This window comes from Taurulus bubalis (genome assembly GCF_910589615.1).
Source record: "Taurulus bubalis genome assembly, chromosome: 10".
NCBI classification, from domain to species: domain Eukaryota; kingdom Metazoa; phylum Chordata; class Actinopteri; order Perciformes; family Cottidae; genus Taurulus; species Taurulus bubalis.
In genome coordinates this window covers 9440860-9464106 of record NC_136598.1, presented here as the reverse complement: position 1 = coordinate 9464106, position 23247 = coordinate 9440860, and the positions used below count along the sequence as shown (strand labels likewise).

At 39.6% G+C, this 23247-nt stretch overlaps 1 protein-coding gene across 2 annotated transcripts; it reads right to left on the bottom strand.

Annotated features, from left to right (window-relative positions):
* Positions 1-800: 800 nt before the first annotated feature.
* On the bottom strand, positions 801-22488 carry LOC306742622 (glutamate receptor ionotropic, kainate 1; the record flags this gene model as incomplete). Of its 2 annotated transcripts, XM_079225016.1 has the most annotated exons (16): positions 22377-22488; positions 13151-13318; positions 12756-13013; positions 10140-10321; positions 9600-9653; positions 9009-9182; positions 7987-8130; positions 4588-4695; positions 4011-4052; positions 3569-3682; positions 3280-3483; positions 2955-3178; positions 2422-2540; positions 1963-2180; positions 1226-1451; positions 801-1090 (listed from the first exon to the last, which is right to left on the bottom strand). In XM_079225016.1, the coding sequence occupies exons 1-16, from the start codon at positions 22459-22461 to the stop codon at positions 801-803; spliced, it is 2610 nt and encodes an 869-aa protein (XP_079081142.1). In that variant the 5' UTR covers positions 22462-22488. The 2 variants fall into 2 exon arrangements, with proteins under 2 accessions (XP_079081142.1, XP_079081143.1); XM_079225017.1 differs by lacking the exon at positions 4011-4052.
* Between the last annotated feature and the right edge of the window lie 759 nt (positions 22489-23247).

Sequence of the window (23247 nt, the reverse complement as noted above, 5' to 3'; positions counted from 1 at the left end):
AGGAGGGAGCAATCAACACCAAAACAACCAGAAAAGTTAAAGGATGTAATGTTCTCACATAACTTTAGTCATTCTGAAACAATTCCAACATGACGAAACATATACATGCATTTTTATTAACTTCATATGATACAAAAGCAACAAAAAAAGTATGGACAATAAGCAACTGATGGCCTGAGTGTTAAGCGACTTGAGTACAACTTTGTGGGAACACTCATTCATAAACAAAGTGGAAACAACCGCCCTTACATGAGTACATACAAAAGCGGTAAGAAGAAGTCCTGTTATGTCAAAGTTTCTGTGCGCTATAAATATGAAAATTGAAAATATTTTATAACAGAATACTTTCAAACCTACTGCAGTTGTTGAAATTAACATGGCAAAACATGCCTCAAAGGGTAACACCTAGCATCACTTACCCACATTATAATGACATGAAAATAACTTCTTTTTTTCTCCACCCAAAAAAATTCATACAGTTTTTTTGCAAAACAAACAGCAAGGCCAAGAAGGTCAAGATTCAAGATGTCAGAAGTCAACAACCATCTGTCATCAAAAAAGGGTTTCAAATGTATTCTTCCAATTAGGACTAAATTGTTCATGTGCTCTAAGTCAAAACAACTAAAACCCTCTACACCCGGTAAAAAGTATTTATTTTTTGATTGTTACAATGCAGTTCAACACATTCAGACTTCAAAGTTGTGTTGGCCAAGTGATTACTGTAGTCCTCTGAAGACAACAATGACAACAGGAATGTGTAGTACGGCTCTTACCAGTCTTCAATTGAGTCCCCTGGTGTGTTAATACTTGTTGTGCCATTCACACTGACCAACACTCACCTCCTCAATGTCCAAGTTTTTTCTGGATTTGTAAATAAACTCTCCGATTGCAACGAAAACTGAGAGGACTAATCCAGCTGCCAGGACAATAAAGATTCCTCCTATGTTCTCCACACCCAGAGCACTGGCCTCTTTGCTGTCCTCCTCTGGACAGCCATTCCCTCTCCACCATTTCTCCTTCATCATGTGCAGCTTTCCTTCCTCCTGAAGCTGCAAGATGGCGATGGTGATCTTGTCTCTGTAAGGGGAGCCTACAGCAGGATGAAAAACATTATTACTGCCATTACCAGCGTCATAACCTCTGGGTTTGCTGTTTATCAGACAGATATGTAGTATTTATTGGTTATCTTTGTTACTGTGTGTAGTTTGTTATTCATCTCTCTTACCAATCGGGGTTCCCACTCCATAGCCCTTTGAGTCTATCAAGCCTCCAATCTGTGTGAGATTGCAGTTACGCTGACTGATGTACTCAATGCTGGTTGACTCCATCAAAAGAGCGTAGTCTGTGGTGAGAACCCTCTGAATCCCCTCCCGGTTGTTTTTCACCAAAGCCGTGTTTTTTCTACTGCTCATGAATGCCCACATTTTCTCATAGGTTGAGATCTTAGATTTCTGTTGAATCAGGATTAATGGAAGTTTAAAACAATATACATTGCTGGTCAGCACAACAAACAACAAACAAAAACACATAACAGATGATATTGATACATGGTCAGTGGTTGACGCTTGTTTCTAATATTTCAAATGAAAGAAGGCTATCTGCTGCTTGGAGCCATCATTCGGATGCATGGCAGGAGATTGGATGTGACAAGTGTGTACAAATCTGCTCAAGTACATTCAATTATCTCATTCAGATAAACTCATTGTGCTACAAACAAAACAATAAATGCTTGATTTTTTTTGTGGAAGAATTGTCCATCGGCTTCGAGAAATCTGCTTGTTTGAGGACATTTCAAAGACACTAACCTTTAACCCAACTCATGTGACTGTAATGACTGAGGACTGATGACTAAGGCTCAAACGTCAGGTTTATTCAATTCAAAACTGATGTTCTTGTTTGCATCCCTCCCTCCATTGCTGTACAGTTACTGTCCCAATTACTGTTCAGTGAAAAGGAGATTACCTTAAAAAAGGTCATGGTGGAGCCGTCTCTGACAGCACCATACTCTATTTTGGTTTGCTTGGCCAAGTCATCTGCAGAGTCGATTGGTGAGTCCATTCGCTCAACAGTGAGGAAGGCAGCCAAATTGGCCGTGTAAGAGGAGATTATGATCAATGTAAAGAACCACCATATTCCACCGACTATCCTTGTAGAGAGGGCTTTAGGCATCAGTTCGGATCCTGTCAGATAACAACGCAGGGCACATTATGAACTCTACAAACAAACACATTTCTAGACAATAACGATATGTTATGTAACACAACATAGCCACAACTGACAATCTTGTTTTGTTTTTCCAGGCACACCACAAACATTTTGAAGGGGATGGTTGAAGGTGCTCTACCAGAGGGAAAGTACTTCCAGGTATAACATAGCATAATGACATAACACTATAATAATGACAGTATAGTGGGCCAATACCTTGCTGCATAAGTGCTCCAACTCCAAACCAGACACTGTTTATTAGAGTGAAGTTGTTTTCAACCACATCTGAGTCTGGGTTGCAGGGGTGAGGGTTGTACCACTCATAAGGAGTAAACCTGAAGGCAAATAATTCCAATTATTGATGTAAATATAATACCATTACCTTATAATGACACCTGTGGCAACAGCTGATATTTACTCATCTCTACCTGCATTATCTCTCTTTTTCCAACTCATCTGAACGACTTACATCTTAGCATTCTGACTCAATTTTGACCAAGGACACAGAAACATGCCTGTGGTGAGTCTTTGCAGCAGTGTGCAACAAAACTTTAGGAATTTGTTGCAGCCAAACTGAATGGTTGACTATAAAATCATCCAAATAGCCTATGAATGTTTTTTAGCTAACAGTGTTGCCTAAAGTGCAACCAACTACAATACACATGTAAAGATAATTATATCTGTAGCAATAGATAGGCATGTTCTACACACACTAATTGTTAGTCCCATTTATTAGAAATTGATTTTACCTGGCAATAACAAACAGCACGCAGCTGACACCGAGGCAGGCCAGTAGCACGTACATCCAGATATCAGGAGACAGTGGGTTGAGGAAGGAGAACACTCCTGGATTGGTGCCATTGGGTTTGTGGTAGAGGATGCTGATCCCCAGTGTCATGAAGGGCTTGGAGAAATCTATGACTTTTTCCCTCACATATGTGATAGTGAGAGGGGCCACGGCAAGGTCCGCCACCTGATACAGAACAAAAACGTCAAGCCAAATTTCAGTATGTGACCGACGATACGACTGATTGCTCAGATATTTTCTTACATATACTATTGATTGGTACTCACATGATCAATGAGTTCTCGCACCATGCCATTCCACTCTCCCTTGTCATTTTGAGCTCCATATTTGCCATCGGTCACCAGCTTTACCTCATAGGAGAAGCCCAGAATGTTGGAGAGCTCTTTGAGCAGGTCCAGGCAGTAGCCCTCAAAGCGATCATTTCCATACAGGGGCTTATCAGATTTCTTATACATGACATATGGATTTTCCTGGAACAAGGCGCATAACATACTTTATTAGTTTCATCAGCACATTCCTGATAAAATGCTGCCTGCTAATTACTTTAATTCATACCAGAATAGTTGTGACAATGAGAGTCCTGTTGGCCATTGAGTCAGTCACATTTGTGGATGAGTCCTTGTTGTTTTCTGTTAAATTAAGGCCGGTTTGGGAGTTCCACACACCAATCTGTAATTTATACAATATTCAAATAACCACACTAAAAGATCCATAGTTGTCCAAGTCACCTTGACGTTATGACAATAGGGAATGCAAAGAAGGGAAAATATACAAGTACGAAGAAGCTGACAAATTACAGTGGAAGAACAAACAGAGATTAGGTAGTGGAGGAGGGAAAAAAGTAGAAGAATATAAACACATATAAAACTTGAAATGCCTTGTCCAACCAGTACCTAAAATGTGTCTTAAGGGAGACATCACAGAGGGCAGCACGTAGAGTCAAATAATAAATAGTGCCAATATTCTTTTAGCCTGCCAGGGCAACTAAAGTACAGACCTTTTTCCACACTTTATTCAGGCGGTTGTTGCCCGCGATTGTCTTGCAGAAATAATAAAGAAAAAGCATTTTAATCACAGAGCTCTGAACTTAAATGGAAAAACAGTAAACAATGATGGTAAATGAGCTTGAAGACAAATGTGGGAAATAATAACCCTTCTGATCACAGCTCTTATTTCTGACCAATCAATTCAATTAAATCTTTCCGTTCAACTGTTTTGACTTAAGTGTAATTTCTTTGCAGTGCAGAGGCCTGTTCATGACCTTCCACAATGAAGAGCAGCATTGTCAAAGTGTTCAAAGAAACCTTCACAACATGTTGACCTTAAAAAGGACAACTACAACTATTTGCAAGAGCTGTGTTAAAGCAGTTCAAAAATGTCATTTTCAGGGTAAATTTGTGCACCAAAACACAGTTTCACAGACAAAACATCGTTCTGCAATTTTAGAAAAAAAAGGAGTTTACAGTGAATACCAGTATCTCTTTTTGTCTATTCTCTCTACTCTGTTCAGCTCTGTTTGGATGTCAACAACAACAGCATGTACTGACAATAAAGACATAGGTCAGATAGTTCACCTTCTCCAAGCCATCTTCCTTGAGGCTGATGACATCTAAATCAAATTCTTTCCGCAGGCCGTCTGTCTTGTTTATAATGATTTGTCCCGTCAAGCCGTTCCACTGTGCCTGTGGCAAAGACAGTGCAGAAAACAAAACCAATGAATTCCTTCAGTTGTGTTATTGTCATAAACATAAATGCAAAGTCAAGCAGACTCGGAAAAATGAAAACAGTTTTTAAAAAATGAATAATTGATGAGTGCTACATTAAGCAAAGAACATTGACAGAGGCTAACTGCAACTTAATGGATATATTTGCATTGGATGGATCTTCAAATGAAATATTAAGTACCTCGGAGTATATAACATGCTGGACAGTGATGTAAATGGGGCAGGCAGGCATGGCTTCTGTCTGAGTGGAGAGCAGTGTGGGGGGAGGGGGGGCAGCAGAGCTCAGAGATATTTGAATGCTGCTGATAATGAAGTGAGCTCAGCTGAATAACAGTCAGGTTAAATCTATGTTACAGGGGCTTAGAGAAATGAGCTGCATCTCTATTTTGCACTGATGCAGGGAGCTGAGGAGACAATCTTTGTATGGGAAGAAACCAATGCACCTTCTGTAAATTTGCCAATGTCCAGCAAATAGCATTTCAGGATGTAATTTTTGTTTGTCTGTGAATTACATTGGACTGAACATATAATTAAAAGAGCAATTCACCTCATGACACAAATACAAACCTTATATTCCTATTAAAGACTGTTGCATTGCATCTAAATGAGAAATAATCTAATTTACGTATAATCACTGACAAACTGGATATTGTGACTGATAATCTACAACTTGTGAGCAGTTTCCTATTTCACAACACAAGACAGTCAGTTGGTGTTTTTAGGAGGAAAGTAGTTCTGAGAAAAACTGATTCCAACATGTGGATTATTGAGAGCAACCGTAAACAGTAATAATGTTATGTTTGAAAATGGACATAGCTGTTAGATAATAATAGCCAAATACTTTTGGGAAATAAAGCCTGCATATGGGAGCAGAGCTGTCTCACTTGTTTGTCTTTAAAGGATGTGTGTTGAGGCTCACGGTGGTGCAGCTCACAGTGTGCGTGCATTAAAGAACTAGAAATGACTGGGGGCACTTGGCGTTACACAAACCAAATGCCATTGGGCACATGGTACTAGCAAAAGCTTCAAATCACTACAAATCACATCGAAACTCTCTGAGTGAATAAATGACTTCTGAGGGTTAATTGGGTGTTTGGGTGAACTGTCCCTCACCTATTGTCATACAATGTAATCATCTGGGTAAGTGTCCTGCTACACCATCATTAGATTCTACAAAATACTCCAAATTCATTCGACTTTCTCGCTATATCAGCCTGAAGGATTTTTTGTCAGAAATCAATTACAGGTGTATTAAGACTAAGAGAGCCTTATGTTTCATCATCTTGTTCTTTCAGCCTTTAAACAGAAACTTACATCAGTCAGTTTGTATCTGCAAATAATTACATTCAATCTACTGGAACCAAATGTATCCTGATCCATTAATATATGGCAATGCACACACACAAACATAAGACCCCAGGATAAACTTGATGCCATCACGGGAAATGTTTCCCCTTCGTTACGTTACTGACATCCGTTTCTAATGCAAAGATCTTTTGCATCTATAGAAGGTTACAGGGTATCATTTGATGAAGTTGATCTTTGATTAGACCGCTTGACACAGTCTTATTGCACACATCTGTGAGGTCTACTTAACCCCTAAATCCAGATTGATTTATGTCATTAAGTCTCTTTTTAAATCCTCACCAATCAAAAGAGTCTGTGTCTTGACCATGTGTTGGTGTCATTACTGTAAATGTAGTGATGACATGGGTCTTCTCAGATTGGAGAATCCAGATGATAAAAAAGGATGAGAATGAGTTTCAACACACCACTGAAACCTCACTGATTATCCATGCTTATACTGCCTAATATGCTTAATATTGGTATTACATATGTGATACAGCCTTGATTCCTGCAGGGTAAATTGTATTTTTGCCTTCCCTCACCGATGCAAACGAGTGCAATGTGTCAGAGAGCAGCACCCCTTAATTCAATGACTTACTCAAGGGCACACAGATAAAATACAACCTGAAAGGACCATATCAATAATGTGTATGTTTTAACCAATTTAACTTAAATTATGTAAACCATTCTACTGCTGATTATTTTCAAAAGCTAACCACAGATGTGTTATGTATTTTCCAGCATCCAGGCAGCCACTAGTATCTGTACAGTGTTCAGTTCACCTTGCAGAGACCTGAAAATAGCTTTCTGTAAATGATCCACCACAGTGAACATCAGGTCTGTTTTGATTGTTGTCCATGTTACATTATTATTGTGTGGTAATATAGTGCAGACAAATCAAGAATGTGTCAAGGTTCTTAATAGAGTAAAACATGAATGAAATCAAGTTGTTGTGGTTCCTACCAGTTAATAACGTATTTTTCTATATTCCCCCTGTTCCCTTGTTCCCATCTCCTGTCATGTCAGACTCTGCAACCCTCCAGTTTCCCTCAGCTCTTCCCAACTATCCCCAGTCACCCAAACTGCACCTGCCACACGCCTGCCTCAGATTCTGTTTATGTAAAAGCATGAATCATAAATCTAATAACAGACAATATTTGCTACGGCTTTACAGCTGAAAAGTGAATGTACTCACACCCTGCTCTCTGCAGGCATGTCCTGTGCCCTTCATTATTCTGACCGCACTTGCAATTGGAACGCTCATTTCTCAAAGAAACATCTAATTAGAAAGTATAGCACAACAAGTGAGACTATTGAATACAAATTAATATATATATTTTTTTTCAATTTGAGTTTAAATGACCTAAGATCTACTCTAGGATACATTTACTATGGCATCCTTCAAACTTCAAACTATGAGAATCTAGAACAAATATATTTTAGAATGAGTATTATGAATTATTATGGATGAGCTGGAAAGTGAATGAGCTGGAAAGTGTTGCGGGTGAGAGGGAAGCCTGGGTCGGCCTGCTGAACCTGCTGCCACCGCGACCCGACCCCAGATAAGCGGCTGATAATGGATGGATGGATGGATGGAATGAGTATTAAGTACAAGTTACAGCTCTCAATGGACGGCTCTCATCAGTAGGCTTCTGAAAACCTCACTTATCTAAGAAACCCCCAACATGAAGAACATGACGTCAATCCCTATCTCCTGAGAAAATGATTTAAAATCTTCTTCTTAAATTCTTCATCTTAATCTTCACACTCCTTGCTCATGACAGCAAATCTCCTAACTCTATTGTGTCTGCTCCTGCAGCCAGGGAAATTAAATTGGCTGTGAAATGGATGAATGGATGGAAGAAAAAGGGCGAGTGTCACACATTCATAAACCAAACTCACGTCTTTGAGCATGCTCATAAAGCGTGATCCAAAGCGCCAGGGTTTATGTCGGTGGCACTGAAGGGAGCTGACAGTGATTTGGGATGCCCGCTGCGAGGCAGCAGCCACCATGTAGACGGCATCGTACATCAGAGCTGCTTCTGTCTGAAAGAGAAACATGGCCGTCAGCATCCATCAGCAGGGAGTCCGTCATGCACTTATCACATAAGGAGTGTTGCTGTACTGTAAATGCACAGCAGCATATGGTTTCTCAAATAATAATAATAATTAAAACTTATATAGCGCTTTTCAAGATACTCAAAGACACGTTACACTGGGGACAAGAGACAAAGACAAACAGAACAAAACAAACAATGGAAAGACAAAGCAAACAAAACCAGCAAACAGAAAAATCTTTGGTAACAAAAAGATAACTGGAGAAGCTGTGTGGAATGAGTCATGTAGTGGAGGATAGGGTGCAGGGGTTTAGCAGGTGAAGGCGAGTTTGAAGAGGTGGGTTTTGAGGGCTTGCTTGAATAAAGATAGGGTGGGAGCCTGACGAATGTCAGCGCCAGTTTTGCAAACAGGACACACAACCAGCACAATGTGGTGATGTGTGATTTTATTCAAAATACCTGTGTGGGTGATGAGGGGCTCAGATTAAGCCTGTGCAGTTTCCCAAAATAGGCTCTGTGTTTACACATTTATATTAATCTCTCAGTGATTATGTCTGGATGTTGAGGACTATCCTATTTGATATTACAGCATAGTTTTTGGTACAGAAAACAACTTGGCTGATGACAAACAGATTGTTTCTAACTTTGCTCAGCTGATATATTTTCCATTTAATGTCTGGCTTTTCAGAGAAAGAACCGGCTTTCCTTGACCTTTTGAGCAAGTTGCTTCCAGTAGGCTAGATGAACACTCCCAATAGCATCAGAGAGGACATCGTTTAGATGAGAGTCCCCACTGAGAGACACAGCCCCTTCACCTGGTGGACCTTTGGCATGCGGAAATGAAAGGAGGAAAGTAAAGTCGCTTACTGTCATCATCCCCTCCATCATTCCCGTCTCTGCTTTGGAGGGAGCCTGCAGTCGCTCCATGGCCCACCTCTCTACCACCGAGGCAACATGTGGGCTGTCTATGTTGAGCAGTCTGAACCCCGTCATGTTGACCCCACTGTAGCGGTACGGCTCCAGGTCGAGGGAGAACAGGTCCTGTAGAAGTACAACATCATCAGTGTATAATTAATGTGATGCAAAAACATATCCAAAAGTTTGATGTGAGTTATTCAGCGAGGGTATAGGCACAATTTGCCATACAAATTACGCCAAGGGCACTGAAAACATCCAGCAATGTTATTAGAAAACAAACCACAGATGTTTGAGTTCATCTGCATAATCTTTGCATAACAGAATCATTAGGTGAAGATGCACTTCTCAGCATGAGTAGGATAGAGGGACACTCTATTCAATGGTTCACTGTTATTTGTATGCATCATACGGTATTTAATTCCTGTTTCAGAGAGAAACTCATAAGTCAAAGTTTCTGTGCACATGAATAAATAAAAAACAATCTTTGTGTTCTTGAGATGCAGGCATTTCACAAATGTGGCTCGATGACAGTAATCTTACCAGTGTAGTGAAGAAGAAGTGGTAATATTCAGTCATCATCCCCATGGACAAGATCTAAACAGAATAAGAGACAATATGTATTCGCCTTTCTCTTCAGGCAGCCAGTATAAAAAGTATTTTCTTTCCCGAAAAACGATCCAACCACATCTGTTACCAAGAGACTCTTTCAAAATACAAACCACCCATTTTCCAAATTGCCTCATTTAGTATTGTTAGCATGGTTTGCAATAATAAGTATCCAAGTGAGTTGCTCATGTTAGCACATGATTCCAATCAAGTGTACGTCTTCCTCAAAAAAAGGCTCTCCTTGGATTTTGCAATAATCATAGGATTTCTGAAGGGGAAAGAAGAAGACTAACTTGCACAAGTGAATATTAAACGAAAAGCAATGCAGAAACAAACAACAAATTCAGACTACTCTCCACTGCAAGGTTCAAATTGGATTTCTGAAACAACATTGCACTTAGGGTGTCAAATTATGAATTAAATCCTCAGGGCTGCCCAGTGTAGACTACATGCTGGTAGATGTTTGTTATTCACCTGCTTGAGAACATCGGCTGACGTTTGGTACGAGCAGTCAAAGATGACATAGAACTCCTTCCCCTTCTTCATCTCTTTCAACAGAGGACGGGCATCTTTACTTCCTGTTGGCAGCTGGCGGATCTTGATTTTAATGCTGTATCTGGACGGAGCTTTGATCAACTCTTGCAAACGAATCAGTCCTTAAATTAAAAGCCAAGAAGGTAAAAATTAGGCTCGACAATCCCATTTACAACAAACCCACCCTCTGGAGACATTTTACTCCAAATAAAAAGGCTATGTATATAGTGGAATAAAGGCTATGTAATTAATACATAATCAGCTTTTGATTGTATTTGAGTGTTTTGATTTCATGGTATTTGATTTTTTTTAATATATATCTGCTTCAGTGACTGTATGTCTCAACATACATACATATATTTAGTTTCACAGTTAAGATGGATATTCTAGAGACATTAAGCAAACAGAGCATGAGGCAATAAAATAAATCCTTTTTATTTACCCAGTATCTGCTCTCTCGGATGAGATAAGATAAGGGTTCCCCCATGGTCCATTTAAAACATGTCAACTTTGCAAGGTAGATACAATTCTGAATCTTGTATTCTAATGTAAGATTATTTTGTAAGCATCTCACAACATAACCTATTGATTATAGCAATTGGCACACATGGGATGAGAACAGGTTTATCATTGTTGTATCTTCATTTCTATAGAGGCACTGCAATGTATCAGTATGACAGTTCACAACCATTTATCTGAGAATATGGACGGAAAATCATATAAAAACCCTGCTAAATGTAGTCTAGCTAGTAGAACGTTTGCTAGTCATCTCACGTGCACTCCCATGGTTTGATATTTCTATTGTTTATCTTATAAACAAATTTGTTTAGCAGCAAATATGGGTTTAAGTCTCTAACTTGAGTACAGCAATTAACAATTATTTCAGTTAAGTTAAATTTGTTTTATTGTTTCGGTTTGGTCACGGTATTTTGAAAGTCTTAACCGGAAGTGGTAGCACGCTTTTTTTCCTACTTTGACGCTAATTTGATATTGCAGTTAATCACTGTGACCACAGGAGGGCAGTGAGCACTCTCGATTACACTCAGGTCAATTGTCATCATGTCCACCTAGTTTTCCTGTTTCCTGTAAATACACATCAACAAACATTTTATAAAATATAGTATTGTACAATACATCACCACATTCTAATCTCTCCAAATGACCTGTTGTATTATGTCCTAACCAACATGCACACGGTGAGAATATTAGTTTCTGCTCTACCCGGGTAGCGTGTAACCGGATTAGAGACTGGAGGGAGCACCTTGACCTTCTACACATGTGCTCTGTGACTGTGGAGTCTGGCCTGCGGACACCATTTGCAAACACAAAGTCAAAGAAGACGTTCTTACAAAGGTAAGACGCATTACATTGTTATTTGTGTTACACTTTGAAAGCTGGATGCTAATTCAGCCTGTTGCAAACACTTTTTTCGTTAACCATTATCTCTGTGACATTTTTCTTTCGTTTAAAAAAAATATGTCTGCAATTTTTGTGATGATGTGAATTCATCAATTACTCCAAAATAGTGTTGAAGTCCGAAACACAGTTTGAATCACCTATTAGCTTTACAATATAAATACCAGACCAACAAGATGCCAACTGAAGGATGAGAACATTTTTAGAGCATCCATTTTATTTTCGTGATTTTTGATAACGTTTGCATAGAAGTCGTGTCTATTCAAAGCCTTTGGAGGAGCATCTCGAATGAAGAGAATCAATTCTAGATGTCCACTCTGTTTTCCATTGCCTCGGAATAACAATGTATTATCTTATTATTATTAAGTGTTTTTCCCCCCATCATTGTTCCTTCTGAAAAGCTGTTGTTATATTGGGGTTCTCTGGCTGCATTGTAAGATAAATGAACAATGCCGGTTAGTAAAAATATTCAAATTAATATGAAACACTACATTTTTGTTGGCATTCATCAACTACAGCTTCCATGAGATTTTGCGGCCAGGACTCGTAGAAGCTAATAATGTATCTAATATCTTATTATTTTAAGTCAGATTCCTCAATGTACAATGACCAACAACACCAACTTGACTGCAACCGTTGTACAATAATGCTCATTGCTTAACTTATTATTAAAACAGTGGAGGTCCTTCCTGCCTCCCATCAGCACACACTTTAGCGTGCAGGTTCCACACTACTATCAATCAATCACTTCATTCCGTGCACTTTACTTATTTTTATTTTTTAATTTTAACTTGAATTTGTATTCTCTCTAGACCCAACTGTAAATATTCAATACATCCATTTGTAAATATCCATGCTCCCTTTTTATTGCACTCTGTTTCATGTTTATCATTAAATGTTCTTTGTTAAATGTTTTGCACCTCCCGCCAGGACAAATTCCTTGCATGTGTAAACTTACTTGGCAATAAATGGTTCTGATTCTGATTCTGATACTATATGATACAATCAGCTCAACACAAACATGCACAGTATTCACACATGCATAAAAATAACATCCAATTCCCAACATTTTGTACGTGGTCACATATTTGGACACATTTGGCTGCTGAAGTGTTTCAATGCTTCACTGGTTTCACTCACCAGTTGCATCCTCATAGACAACAGTGACCGACTTCCACTTGTAGTACTGCACTATGTCCAGCACAGCTCGGCTTATGGAGGTGTACTCCGGATAGAGGTTAATGTAGAAGCTGTCTTTGTTGTCCACTGAGGGGTGTTTCCAGCGTGTCTGGATGTGAGGGACTTCCAGGGCGTTACAAATGGACTGCACCGCACTGACGGATGAGCTGTGAGAGGGGCCAAATACAGCCCCAACACCCAAAGCCAGCTGGTCGCAGGCTGAAGTAATGAAACAGAAAGGGGAGAAATAAAATAACAAATGACCAACAGGAGAGACACTTGTGTCATAGTAAACAATCACTTTAATTAATTCTTCAACACAGAGAGTTTTCAGAATTAAATGAGATCATCCTTACCTCTTCTTGAGGCCTCAAAACTGTCATATAGGTTAATTCTCTGGATGTCATAGGTCAATGTGGTGTTTGGCATTAAGGTCCGGTTCCTGTTTATGTTGGTTACAGCAAATTTAAAGGCCAGTTCTTCAACACTAATTGGCTCATTCTCAAGCGTCTCAAAAATGCCGCCTGGAAGAAGAGAAGAAACAGTGGTGGTGTCAGAGCAACAGCCAGATCACAATGAAGTAATATCAGAGAAACTATTGATCGGATGACTTGTCTCAGCATCATTATTCTCCACCTTTATAGCGCTTGAAGGTACAACAACTTAATTCTGATAGTTGTGGCCATAATGTGGCCCAGTTCTCTGTGTTACTTGGACCACATAATGCTACTAAGGGTTGAGTTGAGGGTTTTAATCTCATTCAGACAAAAGCTTGACCTTTATTGACTTCACCCTATTTACATGGCCTGAATTTCACCAGCTGACACGATGCTGTGTGGGATGATTTGGCGAGGTAGACATGCTTCACCGGCTGTTCATTATAGACCAGCTTCACAGCTAATCTATGTAGGGGCTTTACATATCCAGTAATACATTATCTTGGCAGATATTTAATAACATACCATGCCATCTTTTTCTCCTCTCCGTTCTTCTTTGCAACCGTAATTCAACAGATGAACCGCTGCACTCATTCACCTCAAAGTCATATTTCTAATCTTTTAAAATGTACTGCTCTAGACAACAATCACCTTCAATGAAATCATACTTAAGTGTGTCCCCATCAGCTTGTGATTTATAGGATCATATAGTGAAGCCGCAAAACAAAATGTAATTTACTGTGAAGAAGTTTTTCTGTTCAGGCTGCCAAAACACTGTTGCTATGAAAGGCCATCTTCCATTAAAAACCTAATGCTCTCTAAATACATTATATTTTCTTCTCCACATGTTGCTTTTTAACTGATTAGTTTCTGGACCGACTTCTCTGTTGTGTATAAATATTTTGCTTCTCTAATAGAAGACGTGTAGGTTTCATTATTACCATGACCACATCTGTGTCGCTGCCACTTGATGGGACCAAAGATTCTTGTTATTGCAAAATGTGGTGGTCAGTCTGTAATAGTCCAACATTTCTTTAATTGTTAATTATATTATTATTTTAAATCACAGCATGAGACAAAGCTAACCCCTGAGGTGTCACTGTTTCTAGAGAAGCTGGTTCATTGTTCCTTTTTATATTGCAGTGTAAGAGAAGAAGGACTGGGAGGTTGCAGTGGATTAACATCAACATCCACTCCTCTCATGTAAAAACTGCACTTTGTTTATTGTAAGACTAAAAATGTTTAATTTGCTAAAACATCATCATCAGCCGTGCAAACTGGATTTGTCTCTATAGTAATTATTTTAAGTGACAACTTGCACCTGAAGGTAGCATGAGGGAGCCAACTGTCTAACATGTCGTTGTAGAAACCTGATGCTCTTGTTTGTGTTACGTTTAAGGGTGAAACTAATGAGTATGGATCAGTTAACTGGTAATTAGTTTGAAAATGCATCAATGTCACAATTTCCAAAACCTAAGGTAACACCACCAGAATGTTTTAAAATCCAATGATAATCAGTTTACAATAGAAAATAGGATTTCTGTCAATGGACTAATAAATTAATCGACTTATCATTTCAGACTAATGGTTTAAGATGATCACATTTATGATATTATATAAATAATATAGACTACTGAATAGCGTATTTGAAAAAGCACCAAACGGTAATCTTAAGTATCAACCTTTATAAAGTGAGGAATGACAAAAATAAATATTTTAAATCAGTGTTACACTGCAGTTATCCGCTGCCTTATCTGCCTCTTTATTAAAAACTCCTTTAATATGCACCTACTGCGTCTGGCAATGCCATTTCACATTTCCTGCTTTATAGGACGAGCAATAAACCCTGATAAATATGTAAAATAAACTGTCATAATGTAATTTCAACATACATTTCTACTTTAAGTACAGTCATGTTCAGCTGGCTGTGTGTACCAGAGCCATAGGGAGGGGATTGTGTCAGAGTTGAGGAGATCATTCTAAAAACCGTCCAACTCTTTTAATCCACTGCGCTGCTCCAGAAAGAGGACGACTCTAGCATGTCATGGCTGGTAATATGGATATATATATTACTTCAGCCGGGCCCACGCTCTACATACAATGTTTTACATTTCAGTTACATAAAGCGCAGCATTAGGATTAAGGCCAGAAAAACGTTGGATTGTCACTGGATTGCCACCACCTGCATAATGGACGGGCAGACTCGCGTGAGATGCAGTGTTCTTATCCCGGCTGAAAATGCCCCTGCACGTTGATTTCACCCAAGCCTTTCAAATGTAAATTATTTGAAACATCTGGGCCTTGAGTGATAGGATTTCTCAAGTAATACTTTCAATGTTAAATGCTTATTCTCACATTCACATTCATGAGTGCAGATGGAAACAAGGCCAGTTCTGAACTGGGTTAGTCAGTTTCATTATGTTTTCTTCTCCAAACAAATCAGAAATTAATGTTGAATGTTTTGTTGTAGGAAAAATCATGTGTAGCATACTGCAAATTTGAAAACAAGACTAACTGAAGTTATTTTTAAAAGCTCTGCCATTTTCATAGTTGTAAATCAATGACCCATGACAAAAAATTGTGAAGATATCATTTTGATACTACAATAGTTTGCAAATTACCTCACTTCAATACTGAGGTTCCAGATGGCAATAGGTCATTGCACTCTCTAACAGTGTTTGAAGACTTGCCGGCAAAATTGTGATTGATTTGGGAGGAGAAAAGGCCTTTAAAAAGCTTCCCTTGAGACCTGGATTGTGAATGACCTTTTTCTTTGGTGTAGCATAGCCTCAAACCCCAAACTGAGAAAGCCTTGTCTGGACTCCCTGCTCACGAAAAGCATGCTTGAAAGTGCCAATCCTAATTATGGTTACCAAGCCTCACTGAGCAGCTGTAGGTCCCATTACAGTCCTTCATTCTTTCCACAGAAATATGGAACTTTTATTCCAAAATAAAAAAAATCTATATTTGCCAAGGATATTTTTTTAAATATCTTTGATATAAATATATTGATTTGCCATAACAGGCCATTTATTTTCCACCTCCTTCAGCAAAAAAAAGCTGTGACCTTATTGGTAATCCTAAAGTAGGCCTAGAAGTTTAAGACAAAAACAGACCTATAGCAGCTGTCAAACAGTGGAAGCATCCAATCATGTTTGGAAAAGCCAGTATTCAAACAGACGTGTACTTGTTTGGAAAGTTTTATAATTGTGTGTGATGAGCTAAACTATTTACACACAACTTTGATTGTCATCAAAAGAGAAATATATATATATATATATATATATATATATATATATATATATATATATATATATATATATATATATATATATATATATATATATATTTTATTGTACGGTTCACTTATTGATTTTCTCTTTGAAGCTTGGTGGAAAGGCACATCTATGATCTCTCCTCACTACCTGAGAACAGACCTTTAATGTGTGTGTTTGCAGATTGTCTGCAGCTCAGAATGAAGAGCACTCGTCCAAGCAATCAGTGCTGGTAAACATCAGCAAAAGACTGAACATATTAATAGTGTTTAAAGTAGCTGAGCACATATTATTAATACACCTGAGATGATTATACACTGTATCAGGAAATGACTGATCCATCTGTTAGCTTGGTTATTGTGCAACAGAGTACTACAGTATAATCACTCAATTATAATCACACCCATCAACTCCAGACATATTACCAGGAAAATAATTCACTTTGTCTCTACCTCAGGTGCTAACATTTGTGGACCAATGAGATTGAGTCAACATTGATGTCCAGAGTGGCAGTACGTGAGTTCCTCTACCGTTCAGGCACACATTTGAGCCCCTTTGTGTGAGAAGAGATATTAGCCCACTTAAAGCTATGCAGAGTTTTCACTTTATTGACCTTAAAAATACTACAATTATTTCAGGGCGTTTTTATATGAGGTACGATTGAGTCGTACCTACTACTGCAGCTAGACCTGGTAGGGATGCTACCTGCGACATGGGGCTCGGCCGGGCTCGGGCCCTGTGGGCTCCTGTCCACGAGGTTTTCAACTCCTACCTCCGTTAAAATAGTGCAAAATTTGTGCATCCCGAAGGAGAAATCTGAGTGTAGGTGTGAAGGTCATCTGTGCTCATCGTAGCAGCAACCTAAGAAGAAGGCCGCAATGATTGCTATGGCAACAGCGGCGCATGTACACTTTGGCCAGTACCTCCCTGGAATTTTGCAAAATATTTGTGTTAATTTGTTTATTTTTTTCTGTGTTTATCACGAATTGCATATGATAGAATACATTCATTAACATCTGAAAAGGAAGCTTTGCGAGTGGTCTTTGAGACGATCACCACCCACGGCCAACCAACCAACTAGACCGCAAGAAACGTCCCCAAACTGCCCCAGGGAGGAGCGGGAGGAGAACCGAGATGGAAGCAAAGCTAACCCAGCTAGAACCTAAGGCTACTCCACTACCCAGCATGCTCCTGGTTGTCTGATGTCCGGTTGCAGAAAAATAAGATGGATAAAAGCAGCAAGAGAAGATGACTGTTGATTCCACATCTTCCCGGCTCCATCATTCATCCCGGATCACACTGCACTTGACAGGCAGGCGGACAGCAGGACAGAGTGTGTGTTGTGTTTACATCACGATGCTTGGTGCTCAAACACAGTCAAGTTGATGGACAATGTTTTCCTCACGGAAACGTGACGATTTCTTCCATATTATCTGCCGAGAGAATTTTGTTGTTGCTGCTGTACATATTCTTTATGATGCAAAAACATAATGACAATTAATGATTCTTGAATCCTTGACTAAAGAAGGAGCCCTTTGTGGCTTGGCTGGCCCAGGGGCTTCTAGGTACAACACTTTGATGAGCTCTTAAACCCGACGAACAAGTCTTCCGTGGAGAAGGCAAAGACTCAAGGACGACTTTGGAAGAAATCCACATCCATGGCAGACCTGACAGAGGTCGCTGAGGTAGTCAAAAAGCTCTTCGGTGGCACGGCGCCAGGGGTGGATGAGATTTGCTCTGAGATGCTGAAGGCTCTGGACATTGTTAAGCTGTCTTGGCTGACCACATCTTCAGTTTCAAGTGGAGGTTGGGGGCAGTGCTTGTGGAATGGCAAGCTGGGTTGGTGGTTCCATGTTTAAAAAGAGGGACCAGAGAGTGTGCTTCAATTATCGGGGTATCACACTGCGTCCCCGGAAAAGTTTATCCTATGATGCCGTAAAGGAGGCTCCAACTAATTGTCAAGCCTCAGATCCAGTAGGAGGAATGCAGATTGCTTCCTGGCCGTGGAACAGTAATCCAGTGGAAGTGGAGCAGCTCTTTACCCTCATAGGGCTGTTGGCTGCCAATCCAGTCCACATGGGTTTTTTGGACTTGGAGAAGGCTTACAACCGTGTCCCACGTGGAGTACTGTAGGGCATACTGCAGTGATACGGGTTACCGTGGTTATTTCTATGAGCCATTAGTTCCTTGAAGTGAGAGATGTGTCCTATGCTAAGCATTTGGCCAACACCAACAAGGTGGCAAGGGGTGTCCCTTGTCACCAATTCTCTTCGTCTTTTTCATGGACAGGATCTCATGGCGCAGCTGGGGGGAGGGGAGTGTCTGGTTTGGGGACCTCGACCCAGTCGGGATGAGAGTCAGTACTTTCAAGTCTGACGCCATGGTTTCCTGCTGTAAAAAAAACTGTTAATTGTATCCTCGGGGTTGGGAGTAAGTCACTGCCCCCAGCGAGGGAGTTCAAGTATCCTCTGGGTTTTGAGGCGATTCAATGCAGGCGCTGTATTGGACCGTTGTGGACAAGATGGAGTCGAGTCGAAGGCATATTAAGAGATTTGCCGGAAGGCCGAAAGGCAAAGCTCTTGATTGACCTGTCCATCTATGTTTTGTCCCTCATCTATGGTCATTAGTTTTGGGTGGTGAGTGAAAAAATGAAATTTGGAATACAAGCGGCCGAAAATAACCTTTGTAGGGTTACTGGGCTCAGCCTTAGAGACAGGGTTATAGGAGCTCAGACATCTGGAGGCAACTCGGAGTGGAGCAGCTGCTTTTTTGCGTCCATAAATTGATCCTGCTATGACGCTGGCCTGTAAACAATCCTGCCTGAACACAAGGTTTTTGGACACTTTTTAAATGGGTCAAAGGATCATGGTGCTGTGCACTTTTCCATTCTGCACTGAGTTAGACAAGCATCTCACACTTTCTGTTTGCATGTGACACATCAATGCTCTTACTCAGAACCCAAGCAAATAAACAAATGCACAAGAAAGTTTGAGGTGTCTGGGATCATTAAGTAAATACAAGTTTGAGCTTGTAAGATAAGATAAGATATTCCTGTATTAGTCCCGCAGTGGAGACATTTCAAGATTACAGCAGCAGACAGGTAAAGTGCACACAAGAGACACATAGTACAACAAAAAAAAAAGTAGGTGCAGAGGTGCAGGTAAAACTATAACGTTAGAGCAGAAATCTCTAGACAAGCGTATCTTGTGGGACACTGTAGTGTGCATTGTTGAAGAAAAATGCAATCATCCATTCGTAGCCCTCAAAAATAAAATAATATCTATGAATGCCTGCATATTATAGCCCAGCTTTGTTTCCAATGAAAAACTTCTTCCTTGTAATTGCAGAGTTCACTATTTCTGATCAGGGCCTTATAATTAATGCAATTTATGAAGAAAGGTGGAATGGAAATCTTTGCTATAGCTACCGTTAATTACTTTCCAATATAATTTTCAGGATCACTGAGCTTCTGTCTCGTCTTTAATAGGCCAGACAATGCTGTGGGGTGATGCATGCTGGGAGGTCACAAAAACAAAAGATTCTGCTCGTGCTGCAGGCAAATACTGATAAAGCCTTAGGCTTAGACGTCTGTTCCTCCCTTCAGGGCTCAGAGAAAGAAATAACAGGGTTCAGGTTTAGGCAGCTGGGTGGACCTTTTTTAATCCAGAAATCAAAAGTAGGAAGTTAATATTAAGGAACTGATAGGCCCTGATTCTAATGTGTAATTGTGTGACTCTGTGCAAGTATCACATGAAGGAGAGTCTTTTAAGGCAGAGGAACACAATGACGTAGTGTTTTGCTTTCTCCCTTCTCCCCATCCTGGGCCAGTTCCCAGTGAGACCCCCACCTCAACACCACCACCAGCACCACTCCAACCTGGACTCATGCCAGACTGTGAATGAATGAGGAGGTCCTAACCAGTCTAAAATCTTCGTTTGATGTGGAGCACTGAGGTTCCTCTGTTTATAGGATAGTTGCTTGCGACCCAACAACAAAACATTTAGACTGAAAGAATACAAATCATGTTTAATAATCTGTATCAAATCCACCTAATTTAGGAATCAGGACTTTAACAAACAGCACGATAGAGTGGAGGCCAGGCCACAAGCTGCAGCTTCTGTGCTCTCCCCAACGATGAGATTTGGTCGCTGCCTAAGTATCATATTTGAGGAAGAGACTTTCTGCATGAAGAAGATTATTGTTAGTTGTTTAAGGGCTTGAGGGAGAAGATTTACCATTATTACCAACCCCAGTGAAAAGAGTGGAAGCCAGTCACAATCTGATAGCAGCACTTGCCAAGATAGAGAAATGTTAATTGAACGAAGCCACACACCATATGGGAGAGATTATGATGTGTGTGGGTCATGAAGAGAATGACAAAGATTAGGCGGCCCCGGAGAGTGATAGATGATTTAGAGAGATTAACAATATAGAGAACAGATCGGGACTGTTAGAAAAGAGAGGTGGCACTGGCCTATTAGCCTTCAAAGTTATGCAACAGCACAAGTCTGAATGTTAAAGTCCTTACAAGTAGAGAGACTTTTGAAAAGTGGGCCCTGGGCATTGAACGGAGCAGAAAGTCCTAAGGCCAGAATTTAAAAAGTCATTTTTTGTGATGCAATCTTCTAACCCACTAGAGGAATGGAGGATAACCAATGGGAAAGGAGCAGAGCCCATTAATTTGGCAGCAAATGCCATGCAGCTCATTGTCGCAAAGTTACATCAGAAATCAAAGGGGGAGAGTTTAAGCAAGAGCTCTGTTTGTCTAATTACAAGTGAAAGCAGAGTTCTTGTCAAATTTCAAAGGCTTAACAGACAACTTTGGACACAGATCCATATTCATATGCATGTGCATATGCATCACCATACATATGCACTAAGTCTAATTGACTTTGTTTGTAGTAGAGATGCCTCTGTTTCACTGAGACTGTCCACCCTGTACTCTCTAGCTCTGTATCCATTTCAAATTCCTCAGTGCCAAGTAGATCCTCATGCCAACAGTACATGCTTTCAGATGAAGTCATAGCCCAACTTAATCACTCCTCTGCCTCTGACCTGCCTGTCAACATGGAGGAACAGAGACTTTGGCATTAGCCAACAAAAGTGGATTAACATGATGTTTATGAAAACCAATAGAGTTGTTTTATGTGGACTATAGCACTCTGTCCTCAGTGTACCTCCCTTGTGAAAACAATCTAACAATCAAACTTACTGTATAATGATACTGTACAAAAGATCACAACATGGTAAGTTTCTGAAGGATTTATTTTTTCCCCAAATGACAGTCAATGCAAGATTAATGTTTACTAACATATGGCACACACCTATTAGGGTTGTTACAGGATGCTGATAATATGATTGCATCATCCAGGGACAAGAGTATTATAGTCACAGCGACACATACAACTAAAACGCATCACAAATGTATCCTTAACACAGTGATTCTTAAAGTTTTGGTTGATATTGCCAGAACGTAGAGGTTATCCTGCTTCCATTAACTGCCCTATAACACCTGAGCTGCACAATATCTATGAATGGATATCCTTGCATGACATGCACAGTTGTGATTTCTGCATTTATTACCCTGGCTGTCTCTAATTAAATACAATAGTTATTTGGTAAGCTTTAGAGAGAAGCAATGCTACTCTGGGATATTGGAAATGATATATGATAATGCCACAAAAGTCAACTTATCTTATTTTTTTATGACATGCATAAAGAAAGGTAGAGTAGGTTATCCCAAACAAAATGAGCCTCAACCAAGGTCTTGTAATCATATAATTGATTATTGAAAAAAGCATATTGTGGCAGTATTTATATTAACATAGAGTAATGACATTAAAGAAAAATCTGACAAATGTACTACTTACCAATTCTCAGGACCTGCTGCGAAGTGAGCCAGAACTCTGCTATAAAGTAAAGCAGTGAAAATAACAGTCCCTTCCTTTTCGCCATGGTCCTCTCTCCAGAGTCGAATTTAACATTGATATTAGTTTTTCTGCCCTTGGTAATTCATGCTGATAACTTGCCAGTCCTTGTATCCGTAACGAAAATGTACTGACAACCGATCCACAGCCATCCCTCACACATTGTGAGGAAAAACAACAGCAAAAATGCACACTCCACCTGCAGCTGCAACTGTTCAAAAGAACTCCAGTTTTTCCATTCTAAAATCCTTAATGTACCAGTAAGGTTTTGCTTCCCATGTTCACTCTCCACACATCCCTCTTATCATCATGTTTTTTTTCTGGTGCACACTTGAATTGTAGGCTGCAACTGAGGAGGAGGACCGTGCGCTGGGCTCCTCCTGTCAAGCCTGCATGAATACAAATTGGCATTTCTGATTACCACTTTCAAAATAAAATGTGAATTTAGGCCTGGGTAATATCCCAATATTAAAATGATATTGTGATGTGAGACAAGATAATTGTCTTAGATCTTGTAAAACTTTATATATTAGTAAGCTGTAAATGTTGTCTTTTCTTGGTTTTGCAGGCTGCTTTACAGTAAAGTGATGTAATTGTTTTAACTTAGTTACAACAAGAAATTCAACATATCTAAAGAGGAATAGGCTGCATATATGTCTGTCATTACATATGTGTTTTAAACAAAATACCAAGCATCCAATACAACTTTGCTGCAGATCCCACTGTAGATGTATATATGATTATAGATCATTTCACAATAACTATTGCAATATGTTTCTTATTTGTTTATTGTTCAAATATTACGCTTAATACG